At 38.5% G+C, this 16,924-nt stretch overlaps 1 protein-coding gene across 21 annotated transcripts in view; it reads right to left on the minus strand.

The window, feature by feature from the left end:
* TRPM3 (transient receptor potential cation channel subfamily M member 3) overlaps positions 1-16,924 on the minus strand; it is a gene marked incomplete at both ends in the record, with an annotated part of 816,961 nt that overhangs the window by 163,199 nt on the left and 636,838 nt on the right. For all 21 annotated transcript variants that reach the window (XM_080911710.1, XM_080911707.1, XM_080911721.1 and 18 more), the window contains one exon: positions 15,479-15,602. In XM_080911710.1, coding sequence (XP_080767836.1) covers positions 15,479-15,602 — 124 coding nt within the window. The remainder of the gene's footprint in view (positions 1-15,478; positions 15,603-16,924) is intronic.

A 16,924-nucleotide genomic window follows, 5' to 3' on the forward strand; every position in this document is an offset into this window, starting at 1 on the left:
CATTTTGTTTTACATGTACTTTATGCTCATTGTAACTATTAAGTTTTCAATGCATACTATCAAACCTTTAAAAAATCAAGTACTGACTAAAAAATATATTCATACAGTTTTATGTAAAAATTATTTTAAAATCTGAAAAAAAAGTACTGACAAAAATGTATTGTATAATTTTATGCAAACAATGCTTAAAATCTGTACATTTATCTTTGTTTTGTAAAATAAAGTTGTTAAAAAACATTCAGGGTAGCAATATTAAAAATACACACCAATGATTACAAAAAAAATAAAAAGAACATCAGGTTAAATTCAGTGCCCTTCAGGAAGAGCAGACTTCACCAGTGAACAAATGGTTAGTCCTTAGCTGTGCTATGAGAACACTTTGACTTTAACTTCTTTTACACTATTAATTTTTAATCTCCTTTGTGATATGGGAGGCTGACCAAAATACTTCTTAAAACTAGAATCATGGTTTAAATTCAAGTTTGTGAGTGTTTTGGAGCAGCATAGCCTTTTATGAAGGGATTTGTGTCACTAAATGCCTGGTTCTCATTAAAGCATCACAGCAAACAAATAAAAGTATTGAATAATTCTAAATGGGATGGAAGCTTGTGGATAAACTTGTAGTTTCAGGAGGTTTGTTACAGTCTTGGTACGGAGGTGAGACTAGCCTGTAACTTGTGCAATCCTGCCTCTGCTTCCAAAATGTTGGGATTAAAGACATGCACCAGCAGTGCTTGGAAGTCTTGGATTTACACTTTGGTGAATCAGTAAGTAGAGAGTTAAAAGATGTCTACTTCGTTGTTATGTTGAAGTAAATAAAACTTGCTTTTCAGGGCTGGAGAAATGGCTCAGTGGGTAAGAGCACTTATTTTTTTAAGAATCTGTTGTCTGTCAATAGGGCAAAACCAGTGCTGGGTTGTTTGAGCACTGTGTCCATTCTGTTGCAGAGTAGAGGCTTCTTCTCTAGCTGTGAGGATCTCAACACTTTACAGATGACAAACTGTGCCAAGTAGTCTGTAGATGTGCTATTGGATGTGTTGCTGAAATTGTCTGAAGTAGGTAAAAATCTGATCTCTGTGCTGCAATGCCATTGGTTATTTTAAAATGCTATGTGCACTAAGGATGATGGTGTGCCTGGTCAGAGAGTCATCGCTAGTCATGGCCATTCTAAGGCTCCGTCTTCCAGCTTTTGGTTCTTCTCTAAAGAAGATTTAACTTGCCTTCTTTTTTTGTGTGTATATTTTTGTAACTAGTCTATTAAGGTAAGGAAGGTTGGAAGATTGAACAGGACGACATGATGACAGGCCACTGGTGCCAAAGTATTACTTCCTGACATTTTATCTAGGCCTAGGGCAAATCCAAGGGGAAAATGAGAAATCTGGACATATGCTTTGATTAGTCCTGTAGTGACTCATAGAATAACTGTAATGACAATTAATAACTTAATGCTTCAAAGGAACCACACACTTTGCAAACATTCTTTAAACAGCTGACTCTTAACTCTCCCAACAATCTCTGGGGGAAGTAGTGATGCTTCCTAGGAATGTTCACATCATGCTGAGGCTATAATCCACCCATGGTAATGACTGTAAGAGCCTTGCATGTTTCTATTTTTGTAAGCAATAGACATTTGTGCATTTGGGCTTGTTTCTCATGTATATCTTACCTATCTTCTTCAGCAGGAGCTGGGGCTGCTTTAGAGTTCATGTTTGCTTGACTTTAATGAATCCGTGAAAGGAAGGGTAGAGAGTTGTCCTTATTTTCCTGAACACAGAAACTTGGGCTTGAATGCCAGAATCATCTTCTGCCATCAGAGAAACAATTACTTTCCCTGCACTGGTTGATGATGGAACTTAGGTATTGAGACTTATCTGTAAGTCATAGACAACAGTCTTCTCTAGCATCTAGGGGAGATTCATCATCTCCAGCATCCTTTGGGGAAGCACAGAAAGACATGTAATATCTGGATACTTTTTAGCTTTGCATTTGGTTGGCAATGTCAGACTTGAAGATTCTTCAGAGAATCCTTAGTTTTCTAATGAATTGATGTTTGTCTTATTAAGTTTGGAAAAAATAAAAATGAATCAAAATGAAAAAATAATAGGTTCTAGAACATGGTGTGATTGGGGCGATTCTGTTTTAAAGCTGAGATCCTGAGATTTAGTGCTAACTACACCACTTTAGTGATAAAGTCAGAATGGAATTTAGGTTTATCTGCTTCTAGAGTTTGCTTCTTGTAGTCACCAGATTAGATGGTTTCCCACAGGTCAAAAGACTAGAACAGATGGCCTGGATCAAATCTAGGTCAGAAACCAAATCTGCAGTTCCCCAAGGAGATATGCTCTTGTTAGCACAGATTTTAAATATGTGGATTCTAAGCATTTTGCCAACATTTTATGTCCACCTGACTTTTTTCATTAAGTAATTTAGTAAACCAATATCTATTATATGTCTGCTATGTATATACTGTAATATTTATTAACCACAATTAGGTCTCAGTGAGTGTATAGAAAATGGAATGATGAATAAAAAGTAGGTTTTGTTCTTAAAAACTAATATAGAATGCATATATATATATCTTTATATAGATAGATATCAATATATGACAATGAAGAAAAGACTACAGATAAAGAAGTTAAGAGTTAAGTGAATTGCAGCTCTCTCTCTCTCTCTCTCTCTCTCTATCTCTTTCTCTCTCTCCCTCCCTCCCTCCCTCTCTCTCTCTCTCTCTCTCTCTCTCTCTCTCTCTGTGTGTGTGTGTGTGTGTGTGTATGAGAGCCAGAGAGACAAAGGGAAACAGAGAGACAGAGAAACAGAGAAGAAAAATAGACCGAAGAATAAATAGGAGAGAGAGAGAAACAGAGATAGATATAGAGAAAGAGACAGAAAGAGAAAGGAGATGGTAAGACTAGATATTTGTGTATTCAGACATCAGAAGTCATAATAACAAAAAGAATCACAAATTGATCTTTGCTAAACATTAGCTTATGAGGTGGGGAAGAAGGAGAAAAATAGAAAGCAAAATGAATTTAAGAAGTACAAAGAAATGGGAAGACCAACAGTGTCAACTAACCTGGACCCCTGGGAACTTTCAGAGACTAAGCCACCAACCAACCAAAAAGCACACACAGGCTGGTCCAAGGTCTCTGGCATATATCTAGCAGAGGACTGTCTTGTCTGGCCTTCGTGGGAGAGGATGTGCCTAATCCTGTAGAGACTTGATATCTCAGGGAGAGAAGATACCAGGGAGGTGGGGTGATAAAGGCAGAACATCCTCTCAGAATTAGAGGGTAGGGGAGATGGGGTGAAGAACTATGAGGGGAGGCAGCATTTGGTATGTAAATAAATAAAATAATTAATTAGTTAAAAAGTACGAAGAACATGGAAAGTTGAGAGTCTAAATTAGACTGATAGGAAAGGTTGAGTGGAAAGAGAAAGTCGAATACCCAGAACACTAAAGAAATGTTTGAAAAGGAAAGAGACTGCTGCTAATGTTCTTACTTTCATTCTCTCCATTAACACATGGATTTTCATTTAAGTTTTTTGAGAACCTCATACACAGACCACACATCTACATCACATTTGATCCTCCTTCCTTTTTCTTGTTAGCACATTTTGTATTTTTTTGTCTTATGGTACCCTACATAAGGGAGACTATGATGCTAATGAAGTGTCACAGTTTCAGCTGCTATAAGTAGATTAGCAACCCATCAATTAATTTATTTGACTGTGTATCCATTATGTTCAGAGTTAAAAGTAATAGAATGTACCCTTCCCCAACCCCATACTGCTCTTTTTTTATGTTTACCAGTAAATGTCTCTATGATCACCATGCTCTGGATATTTGTGAGCAGCCCTTTCATATACTGAACCTTAATCATCAATGTGATGTCACCAAGTATGGTGCTTGGAAACTTATTTAAGGCTTCACTCTCATGAATGAGATTAGAATTCTTAAAAATATGGTCTGAAGAAGCTTGCTTGCCCTTTTCAAGCTCTAGAGGCTCATTAGGAAGTCATCATCTATGAGAAATTCCCTACCAGATGCCCAGTGTTCTGGTACCTTGTTCCAAAGCTCACCATGTTTCAGAATGCTGGGCAATAAATAAACTCAGTTTATAAGCTACTTACTCAGTTGCAGTCCAAAGTGTCTAAGATTGGAGAGTGGTCCAATCTTTCTAACTGATCCAGTGTTTTTTAATTGATAACATTTAAGAAAAAAAAAAAGGTTCATTTTTATTCCTGCCCATCCTAATTTGATAAAGTGGATAAATACCCCTAATTGCTGTTTCTGTGTTTATTGATTTTAGAATTATTGTTACAAGTGAGAACCTGCTATAAGGGAGTAAGTAGCAAAACCATCTCATCCATCTCACAGCAAGTGAGAACCTGCTATAAGGGAGTAAGTAGCAAAACCATCTCATCCATCTCACAGCAAGTGAGAACCTGCTATAAGGGAGTAAGTAGCAAGACCATCTCATCCATCTCACAGCAGCTAGTAGGTACATCATGGCGTCTCTCAAATACTCAAAAACTTACAGTGTCAAATTAATTTCTATCACAAACTATAAAAGGGTTTCCATTTTGTTTTTAAGGTTCTAGTCTTCAGTAAAGTCTCAACATACAACTGAAAGCCACAATAAGCCCACGGAGTAGTTACGCTATTCTCAGAACTTTGGACTAAGAGTAAGAAACTGTAGTGATTTAATTACTACAAATGCATATTGCTCTAGATTTTGAGCTAAGAATACAACTTGTATTGCCTCCTCCACCCCACAATAACTCCTAATCGAGGAAGCTATCTTGGACAAAGCAATAAATGAGTCTGAAGTCATTAGTCTTTTATTTATTTTTTATCTTCCAACATAACTGTGGAATCGCATTTTGCCTTTATCGGGAAAGTTTGAATCCTTTGTTTGAGAGAAATGTAATGAACAAAATAGATTTATACAAAATAATAACTCAATGGGTCATTATTAAAATCAACTTCATGTGCTCAATTTCTTACTCCTAGGGTCGGGTGGCTCATTTAAAATACCTGCTATTTAATCCAGGCTATCAAAAAGACTAGTAGAGAGAATTGTGTGAGGGACCTAACTTGAGCTATGATGCCAAACAGCTTCTACCACGAGCAGGTCAGTCACAGGCTACAAGGCAACTGTACTCTATTTTTTGTTCCTTTGTGCCTAAGTTGTAGTAAACAGTTACAAAATGTCGCAACTGGATGCTCTCCATTGCATATGAGTTGAGCAAGTGGAAATGGCCGCAGAAAGAATGGTTCGTTTTGACTCAATGAACTGGGAACTGGGGAAGCCTGAATTACTCGATAGCGATAGCGGAGAAGGGTGGTAAAGGAAAGCGATCTTGTGGGCGCTATGCAGCAGTAAGTAGCATGCCCGCATCCAGAATGAAAAGGTGGCTTAGTTTGGAGACAGTGAAGCTACCAATCAAGGGGACAATAAAATCTGAACTGGGCTCCTAAGCGTGAAGCTAGAAGCAGTGTGCAGAAAGCTTAAATGAGGAGAAATGGGGTTTCCTTCCCAAGAGTGGGAAATAATCCCTATAGTTTTAGTAAAGGGAAGTGAGAACGGTGGCTGCTGGAATCAGAGCAAAGGAGGCAGACACCAGAAATACTATGGGAAGAATGCTAAGACAGCTCTGCAGTGATTGGCTGGGGTGACAGTGTAGGGAGAGAAAATGGGAGGAGCGGAGAGGCTCACAGGATTGAGGAGATGATAAGAGAACTGCTGGGCAAGATGTCCTGGAGGTGTGGGAGGCAGGGATCTGTGGAGGTGCAGGAATGGGAGGCATTGGAGGGAGTTGAGGAGGCTGGTTGTTGTTTCTAGACATTTACATTTAAAGTAACAATGGGAAACCTAGCAAGGCATCTGAAGCAAGTGTCAATTATGCTTGTGGAGACTGGGAGAGAGAGGTTAACGCCAGAAATACAGTTTTGTGATAACATCCAAACAGGTCATTGTTGAATGCAACAAGAGGTGGGGGTTGGTACCAAGAAAAAGGGGTACTCTGTTGAAATACTCAAAGGTGAGAGTGTCTTGCTGACTGAATAAAATGTAAAAAGTTTTTTTTAGGGCAGAGAGCTCAGAGTACATGCAAATAGGCCAAGCTTACCATATTAGCTCCATCTCAATGATATTAAAAATGAAAGCTAGTTATCCTGAGAAATACACCTAGTAGTAAGGTATAGAAAGTCTGAGAATGAAGCAAAGAGCATGGAAACTTTCGTTTCCAGGAAAGTCTGAATTGAGAGAAGGTGGTGTAATTGTATTAATACCAGATGAGCTAAAATGTGAGGCAAAGACATTGTCAGGAACAAATAAGGCTGATGAATCATGGCAAATGACAATTCACTAGGAAGTAGAGCCAACTATAAAATCTTATGACACAATCTCAAAACACATAAAGAAGAAATTTTTCAGAATTTCAAGGAGAAATTGATGCAATCTCCCATGGTAGAAGATTTTAAATTCTCTTAAAAAATGAAACAAAGGAAAAAAATACCAAAACTGCACGCGGTGTGGCTCCAAGAACGGAATGAGGTGAGGAAATAGAAGTTTGAGAATGAGAAGAAAATAATGCCATTGAAGGTTGTATGTGGGTGCCTTACTTCTAATAAATACGAAGAGAAGAAAATAATGCCATTGAGGAATTGGCAAAGATGAAACAAAGAGAGTAACAGAAAGGTTATTGGAAAAATAAAACAAAGCAAATACCCTCCCTCCCTAGGTATCACAGAGGCATGATGGGGGGGACGTGTGGCCATTGCTAGGAAGGAGAACCCACTGCTACAGAGAACTCTCCACTCTGACACCAGATAAAAAGGAAGAAATGTAGATCAGGATATTTTGCTATCCTAATGGGCTGGAGGGGAAACAAGTGTATAGGCCTTGATTTCTTTCAAAGGCATGTCTGTGTTGAGTAAGAGGGGACCGAGTCATAGATACACTTGCTGTTCCCATTAAGAACTGTGCATGCACATAGATTTGACAATATGACTTTAAAATTTATGGGTGAACAGAGGGCAGAATAGCTAGCAATCCTGGGGAAGGCTGTTTTGTAGGGAGGATATTATTGTCTTAGAAGATGACAGGTTTTGGATAAGTAGAGGAGAAATGGGTTTCAAGGACAATATGAAGCTAGTGGAATGTGCAGTAGTAGTACCTCTGTGACAAGCAGAGATGTGTCACCTACTGGAAGCATCAAAGGATCTATCTAGACATGTTTTCCTTCAGGCCATCCTGCTCCAAAGCCCACATTTCACCAAGTAAATATGTGATATTCTTCTCTATGTAAGCTAATTGGCTATGGTCAAGAGAAAGATGCTGCATTTTCCCTAGAACCAGGTGCTTAAGATGAACTGGTTAGATTTGTCTTAGAACATTGTGCCTCATGGAATCTTTAAAGGCAATCAAAGGGCAGCTGAAATATAAGACAGAGAGGAATTTTACTTTGCAGTGTTATTTTGTTCTGTATGCCATGTGATGCAGCTTGGTGAGTGGGGTTTACTTTACACCTAACCCCTTCTACCTGGCTCTTTTGGGTTGTAAGTGGGGGGCCTTACTTCTAAGTGAAGTGATGCCCCAATTTATTCATCTGCCTTTGCAAAAGGATAAATTTCCACCTTCTCTTCCCTTATTTGTAAAGCATTTATTAATGTCCGCAGTGTTCCTCAGAAGTGGAAATCATTTAAATTATGTATGACTTTATGAATCTTCAACATTTCTATCCATATGTGGAGAGAGAAGCACTTACTGCTCAGCTTGGAGCTGTGAGCATGTCACATTTCTTAACTTGCCTAGAAATGCACTCAACCATTTCCTCAGGGTTTATGGTTAAATGATAGTTATACAGCAGAACCATGCAGGATGGTCTCATAAAACACCCAGATAAATTCATGCAGTCTCATTTAGTGTTTAGTTTTGTAACTTTAAATGGCTCTTAGAATTTTTTTTTTTTTTTTTTTTTTTTTTTTTTTTTTTTTTGCTAAAATTAACTCTTTAGGAATTTCAGTGTTACTGAGAAGTCTTGTCATGGTGGGATTCATCATTAACTTTGGTCTCAGCATCTAAACACTAGCAATACTCATAAAAAGATTCACCCATTACTTGTAGAAACATGGCAGTACCATGGCCATGGACTGCTTGTTTGGCTGATTCTTACCAGATGACAGTGTATGTACTTGGCCATATTGATGTTAAGTTATTAGAGGTGTATGTAGTTTCTTTATTGTCATCTCAAGCCTGGAAATTCTGGAAGCCCTGATGAACAAGGGTATTTGAATGTCTTTTGAATAGAGCCTTGCTTACTGAACCAGTTATTCCATCTAAATATTTGATTAGCTTTATCACCAGCTCAGTTGGCCTTTGAGAATAGTTTGTTTTCTGAGCAGCTGATGGGAATCTTTCCAGAGCAGGCCATTTGGGTGAGACAGTTGCTGAATAAAAATACTTCCCATAGTGACTGACCATAACTAGTTTTATGTTTCATTTCCTCACTACTCGTCAAGTGAGTTTGAGATTTCTCAAGGGCAAGTTAAAGTTACCATTTGTTCTTACTGGGAGAGTTGCAAAAGTTAATAGACAGGAAGACTTAGATTTCCGTCTGGCATATATTAAAGTCTCCTTAGTGTTACCTCATATTCTTTCTCTTTTCCCTGCCAGACCATCTCTGATTACTCCACATCTGTAAGATTCTTTACACAGATGTGAGAAACATTTGAAGCAGTAGCAAGCTCCTAGTCTGATTCCACACCTGGGGCCAGATAAGCAGGTGTGATACCCTCCTACACCCTACAACCTATCTGCCACCCAGGAGATCTGCAGCAATCAGAGACACAGCCTTCTCTCTCCCAGGAGGTGCACATTAATCAGTGACACAGGAGGCCTGCTATAACCAGAGACACAGGAGGCTCATCCTCACCAGAGACAGCACTGCCTGCCTTCTAGGAGACTGGCTCTAACCCATGTTATAGAGCTCTGCCTGTCTCCAAGGAGGCCAGCACCAGTCAGAGAAACCCAGTCTAGCTAACCCAAGAAATAAACAGATGGCAAGGGGCAAGTACAAGATAATAAGCAACAGAAATCAAAGTAATTTGGCACCACCAGTTCTCCTACCACAGCAAGCTCTGAATACCCTAACAAGCCTGAAAAACAAAACAAAATGTCTTAAAATCTAAATGTCCTAAATTCTCATCTGATAAAGATGATAGAAAGTTTTAAGGAGGATATTAAAAAAACCACATCAAAGAAATACAGTAAAACACAGGCAAACGGGTAGAAGTCCTTAAAGAGGAAACAAATAAGTCCCTTCAAGAAATGCAGAAAAATACAATCAAGCAGGTAAAGGAATTGAACAATATGGTCCAAGAACTAAAAATGAAAATAGAAACACACAAGAACAAAACAGAACAAACAAACAAACAGACAAAAACTACAAATGGAAGAAACCCTGGAGATGGACAACTTAAGAAAAAAATCAGGAGTTTAGAAGCATCACCAACAGAATGCAAGAGATTGAAGAGAGAATTTAGGGCATTGTCTTAGTTACAGTTTCTATTCCTGCACAAACATCATGACCAAGAAGCAAGTTGGGAAGGAAAGGGTCTGCTATTCATCACCAAAAGAAGTCAGGACTGGAACTCAAGCAGGATAGGAAACAGGAGTTGATACAGAAGCCATGGAGGGATATTACTTACTGGCTTGCTTTTCCTGGCTTGCTCAGCATGTTTTATTAAGGAACCTAACACTTACCCTAACCCTAACCCTAACCCTGACCCAACCCTAACCCTAACCCTAAGCCCAGGGATGGCACCACCCACAATGAACTGGGCCCTCCCCTCTTGATCACTAGTTGAGAAAATGCCTTACAGCTGGATCTCTTGGAGGCATTTCCTCAAATGAGGCTCCCTTTTCTGTAATAACTCCAGCTTGTACCAAGTTGACACAAAACCAGCCAGTACAAGCACAGAAGATACCATAGAAGATATTGACACACAGGTCAAGGAAAATACAAAATGTAAAAGTGCCTAACCCAAAATATTCAGGGAACTCAAGACATAATAAAAAAATTCAAACCTAAGAATAATAGGAATAGAAGAAGGTGAAAAATCCTGGCTCAAGGGGCCAGAAAAATATCTTTAACAAAATCATAGAAGAAAACTTCTCTAACCTAAAGAAAAAGATGATGATAAAAGGCAAAAAACCTCAGAACACCAGATGGATTGAATGAGAAAAGAAATTTCTTTTCTCATGTAATAACTAAAACACTAAATGCACAGACAAAAGAAAGAATATTAAAAGCTGTAACGGGAAAAGACTAAGTAACATATAAAGGCAAACATCAGAATTACATCAGACATCTCAAAAGAGATTCTAAAAGCCAGAAGATCCTGGGCAAATGTCATCCAGACCCCAAGAAAACACAAATTCCAGCCCAGGATACTATACCTAGCAAAACTCTCAATCACCATAGATGGGGAAACCAAGATATTCCATGATAAAACCAAATTTTAAACAATATTTTTCTACCAATCCAGCCTAGAAGGACATCTACAACACAAGGAGGGTAACAACACCCAAGAAAACACAAGAAATTAAAGATAAACAACAAACGCAAAAGAAGAGAATCATACACTCCTAACTGCACTTCCAGCAACACAAATAACAGAAACTAACAATCATCTGTTTTTAATATTTCTCACATCAATGGACTCAATTCCCCTCTCCCCCCAAAAGACAGAAGTTAACAGACTGGATACTTAAACAGTACCCAGCATTTTGGCATACAAGAAGCACACCTCAGTGTAAAAGACATACAGTACCTTAGAGTAAAAGGCTGGAAAAAAGTTTCCCAAGCAAATGGTTCCCCCCCCCCAAAAAAAAGCTGGAGTTGTCACTGTAAAAGTTATCAAATGAAATAGGGAAGAACACGTCATATTCATCAAAGGAAAAAAATTCATAAAGAAAGCCGCAGTTTTGAACATTTATGCCCAAAATGTGAGGGTACCACATTCATAAAAGAAACTTTACTAAAGCTCAAAACTCACATTGAACCTCACACACCAATAGTGGGAGACTTCAACACCCTACTCTTACGAATGGACAGGCCAATGGAATAGAAACTAAACAGACACAGTGACAATAGCAGTAATTGTGAACCAAATGGACTTAACAGATATATACAGAACATTTTACCCCCAAAACGAGAGAATATGTTTTCTCAGCACCTCATGGAACCTTCTCCAAAACTGACTATATGATCAGACACAAAACATGGCTCAACAGATACAAGAGGATTGACATAATCCCATGTATTGTATCAGATCACCATGGACTAAGGCTAGACTTCAATAACAACAAAAACATACTCATGGAAATTGAACAAGTCTCTACTCAATAATAACTTGGTCAGGGAAGGAATACAGAGAGAAAGCAAATAAAATTCAATGCAAATGAACACACAACATACCCAGACTCATTGGACACAATAAAAGCAGTGTTAAGAAGAAAATTTAAGCACTAAGTGCCTTCTTAAATAAATTGGAGAGATCCCATACAAACAATTTATCAGTACAACTGAATGCTTTATAACAGAAAGAAGCAAAAACACCCAAGAGTAGTAGATGGTAGGAAATAGTCAAATTTGGGGCTAAAATTAACCAGTTAGAAAGAAAAAGAAAGATAAAAAGAACTAATAAAACCAAGAGGTGGTTCTTTGAGAAAATAAATAAGATTGATAAACCTGTAGCCAAACTAACTAAAGGAAACAAAAACAGTATCAAAATTAACAAAATGAGAAATGAGAAGGGAGACATAACAACAGAAGCTGAGGAAATTAAAAAAAATTAGAACCTACTACAAAATACTGTACTCAACAAAATCAGAAAATGTAGATAAGATGGATAATTTTCCAGGCAAATGCCACATACCAAAGTTAAACCAAGATCAGACAAAATATTTAAATAGTCTTAAAACCTCTAAGGAAATAGAAATAGTCATTAAAAAACCTCCCAACCCCCCTTAAAAGCCTAGGGACAGATGGTTTTAGTGAAGAATTCTATCAGACCTTCAAAGGAGAGCTAATACCAATACTTCTCAAACTATTTTACAAAATAGAAACAGGAGGAACATTACCTAATTCATTCTATGAAGTCGTATTTACTCTGATATCTAAACAACAAAGACCCAACAAAGAAAGAGTACTTCAGGCCAATTTGACTTATGAATATTGATGCAGAAATACTCAATAAAATTCTTGCAAACCAAATCCAAGAACATATCAAAACCATCATTTATCATGCTCAAATAGACTTCATCCTAGGAATGCAGGGATAGTTAAATATATTAAAATCTATCAATGTAATACAGTATATAAACAAACTCAAGTAAAAAGTCACATGATCATCTTATTAGAATCTGAAAATCCATTGACAGAATAAAATACCGCTTCATGTTAAAAGTCTTGGAGCGACATATACCCATAAAAGCAATATATAGCAAATCAACAACCAACCTCAAATGAAATGGAGAGAAACTAGAAACAATCCCACTAAAATCTCACAAGACAAGGTTGCCCACTCTCTCCCTATCTATTCAATATAGTACTAGAAGTCCTAGCTAGAGCAATTAGACAACAAAAGTAGATCAAGCAGTTACAAATTGGACAGGAAAATGTTAAAATATCACTATTTGCAGATGATATGATAGTATACATAAGCAACCCACAGAATTCCACCAGAGAACTTCTACAGCTGATAAACAATTTCAGCAAAGTGGTGGGATATAAAATTTATACAAACAAATCAGAAGCCTGTTTATTATACAAATAATAAACAGGTTGAGAAAGAAAAAGAAACAACATCCTTCACAATATTCACAAATAGTATAAAGTATCTTGGTGTAACTCTTATCAAACTAATGAAATATCTCTATGACAAGAACTTTAAATCCCTGAAGAAAGAAACTGAAGATTTCAGGGGTGAAAAGATCTCCTATGCTCATGAATTGGTATGATTAACATGGCCATCTTACTAGAAGCAATCTACAGATTTACTGCAATGCCATCAAAATTCCAAACACAATTTCTCAAAGACATGAAAAGAGCAATTCTCAATTTCATGTGGAAAAGCAACAACAAAAAAATCCAGGATAGTCAAAAGAATTTTCAACAATAAAAAATATTCTGGAGAAATCACCATACCTGACTTCAAGCTGTACTATAAAACAATAGTGACAAAGATCAAATGGTATTGGTACAGAGACAGACAGGTCAATCAGTGACATACAATAAAATACCCAGAAATCGAACCACACACCTATAGACACTTGATCTTTGACAAAGAAGTGAAAAATATACAGTGGTAAAATAGCATTTTCAATAAATGGTGCTTGTTTATCTGGTGGTCTGTATGTAGAAGAATGAAAATCGATCCTTATTTACCACTTTGTACAAAGCTCAAGTCCAAGTGGATCAAGGAACTCAACATAAAACCAGATAATCTGAATCTAATAGAAGAGAAAGTGAGAAAGAACCTGCAACTCATTGGTACAGGGGGAAATTTGCTGAACAGAACACCAATGGCCCAGGCTCTAAGATCAACAATTGACAAATGGGTCTTCACAAAACTGAAAAGCTTTCGTAAGGCAAAGGACATAATCAACAGGACAAATCTGCCAACCACAGATTGCGGAAAAAAAAAAAAAAAAAAAAAAAAAACTTCACTAACCCCACACTTGATAGCAGGCTAATATCCAAAATATATAAAGAACTCAAAAAGCTAACTTCCACACAAAAAGAATATCAAATAACCCAATCTAAAAGTGAGGTACAAAACTAAAAAAAATTTACGAGAGGAATTGTGAATGGCCAAGAAGCACCCAAAGAAATGTTCAAAGTCCTTAGTCATCAGATAAATGCAGATCAAAACTACACTGAGATTGCACCTCACACCAAACATAATGGCTAAGATAAAAACTCAAGTGACAGCACACGTTGCTGGTGGGATTGCAAACTGGTACAACTATTCTAACATTCAATCTTCCGGTTCTTCAGAAAGTTGGAAATAATTGTACCTGAAGATCCAGCTATATAACTTTTGGGCATACACCCAAAAGATGCTGCACCATACAACAGGGACACTTGCTCCACTATATTCCTAGTAGCCTTATTTATAATATCCAGAAGCTGGTAATATCCCAGATGTCTGTCAACAGAAGAATGTATACAGAAAATGTAGTTCATTTCCAGAATGGAATACTATTCAGCTATTAAAAACGAGGACATCATGCATTTTGCAGGCAAAAGAACGGAATTAGAACATATTATTCTGAGTGAGGTAATGCAGACCCAAAAGAGCATGCATGGAATTTACTCACTGATAAGTGGATATTAGCCAAAAAGTACAGAAAACTTAACGTACAATCCACAGATTGTTAAGAAGTGTAACAAACAGAAAGGCCCAAGTGAGAGTGATTTAATCCCACTTAGAAGAGGGAAGAAAATTATCTATTATGGGAGGCAGAGGGAGGGAGGGACTTGGGTAGGAGAGTGGAGGGGATGGGGAAAGGGAAACAGGATCAGGTATGGTGGGGGGCCAAGGGAAAAGCCCAGTGGGCCAGTAGAATAGATAGAAATATACAGCCTCAGGAGAAGTGAGGTGTATGTGTGGGAGACCCTCTAAAATGCTCAAGAGATATGGGAGGTAAGAGACTCTCATGACTCAAGGGTTGGGGGTGACCTTAGCTAAAATACCCAACAATGGGGAGAGAGAATTTGAAGAATGCACCTCCAAGTGATAGACGGGGCCTTAAGTAGAGGGACTGAATTACTAATCTATAGTCATACTTTCTGACCCAGAATTGTTCCTGTCTAAAAGAACTGCAGGGACAAAACAGAGAAAAGACTGAAGGAAAGGCACTCCAATGGCTGGCCCAGTTTGGGATTCATCTCATGGTGGGGCACCAAGGCCCAACACTATCTATTACTGATGCTATGATGTGCTTACACAGACGGGAGCCTGGTATGGCTGTCTTCTGAGAGAACCTACCATCAGTTGACTGAGACAGACAATGATACCCACACCCAACCATTGGACTGAAGTCAGGGACCCCTATGGTTGAACTGGGGGAAGGATTGAAGAGGCTGAAGGGGATGATGATCCCATAGGAAGACCAGCAGTTTCAGTTAACCCTGACCCTGGGAGCTCCCAGAGACAATCACAGATATTTCCATGAGCTGCAAATGGAAACCCAGGTACACATACTACACACACTTTGCTAAAGCTAAGAGTAAAAAAAAAAAAAACAAAACAAAAAAACAAAACCCAAATCCATGAATGTTAGAGCCAGCAGCACCTCCGAAGGACCGAGAAAGCAACGCTGGGAGGAGAGAAAAGGGCACAGGATTGAAGCAAACATTTGGAAGTATGAAGAATGCCCCATTCTCAAGAGGGCTGACATACCAGTTCCTTCTTCTTCATGCATTCCATGAGGATGATGAACAGGTGCTGAGCTTGGGTGCGGGTGTACGTGAAGGTCTTCTGTATTGTCACCAACAGCTGGTCCCTCAAAGATTCATTGATCAGTCTGCAATGAAAAGCAAAGTCAACGAGGTCAACACAACTTCTGTTCAATGTATGTGTGTGTGTGTGTGTTTTATAGTTTATCTTAATCTACACATAATCACTGATAGTTCATAGGGTACAGTGTGATTTTCAGTATTCGGGGGACTATGGAATAATAAAATCAATGTATTGAGCACATCTAGCAGTTCATAGATCTATCACTTCTTTGCCCCTCCCTTCTAGCTATTTCAAGATGCCCAGCTCAGTGTTCTTCTACCATAGCCACCCTGTGATGCAGATATAACATTATAGGCCATAAGAGAGTACTGGGAATTTGTCATTATTCAGAGTTACTTCTTTCAACGTTTTCTACACAATGGCTATTTTGAATATGACAATTTACAAAGTAGTACATTTAAAAATAAATCTGAGTCTCAGAACCTCTTGGAGTGATATAGGAAGTCTACTTAGTGACTGGTTGCCATGTTTCCTTTCCATGGTTTGTGCCTGCTACCTCTGATTCTGCTATTGAAGTGCCTTTAATTTCTTATCTGCATCTCCGTAGGGCTTTGCAGTGTCATTTCCCCACAAGCTGTAATGTTAAGTGGGAAGAAAATGCATTTTTCAGCACTAATATCCTATGTTGATTATACTATGTGTTCAAATGCTAAATACTGGCTCCCATGATATGGTTGCCCCCGATGAGCAGATTCTCATGTATTCCAAGTGATTCTATGGAAATCTTACTCCCCATTTTAAAGTCAATTGGTAAATAAGAGGCCATGCCTGGGTAGTAGAGAGAGAAAGATGGGACTTGAGGATCAAGTAAGGGGGTCTCAGGAGAGACCAGGAGAGAAGGGAGAAAGGAGACAGGGAGAGGAGGAGGCCACCATGAGAAGAGATGGACCAGAAACTCATGGCAGGAGAGGTGGATCCTGAGGACAAGCTGATTGAGCAGGAATAACCTGGGGGAAACTCAAAGCAGCAAGTAACAAGGGACATGTGGCTGGGGTATAGGTTAGAATGACTCACAACCTGCCCAGTCCAGTTGTACAGCTTGTAAAGAAAACATCCAGGATTTTGTGTCTTTTATGTTGGCTGGCTAGAATATATAATTCATTTTATGGTGGACATGGGGGTGGGGAGAGGGCTCAGGTGGTAAAATGCTTACATGAAGACTGAAGCTTGATTCCGCCCCCCCCCATAAAAGTCAGATGTGGCACACACCCTCTAATCCTAGCATTGGGGAGGCACACATGGATGAATCTCCGGGGCACCCTGGCTATCTAGTCCCAGTCCCAGGTCAGTAAGTCCCAGGTCCCAGTGTGAGACTGTGTAGAAAAT

Source organism: Micromys minutus (assembly GCF_963924665.1).
Source record: "Micromys minutus genome assembly, chromosome: 2".
Taxonomy (NCBI): domain Eukaryota; kingdom Metazoa; phylum Chordata; class Mammalia; order Rodentia; family Muridae; genus Micromys; species Micromys minutus.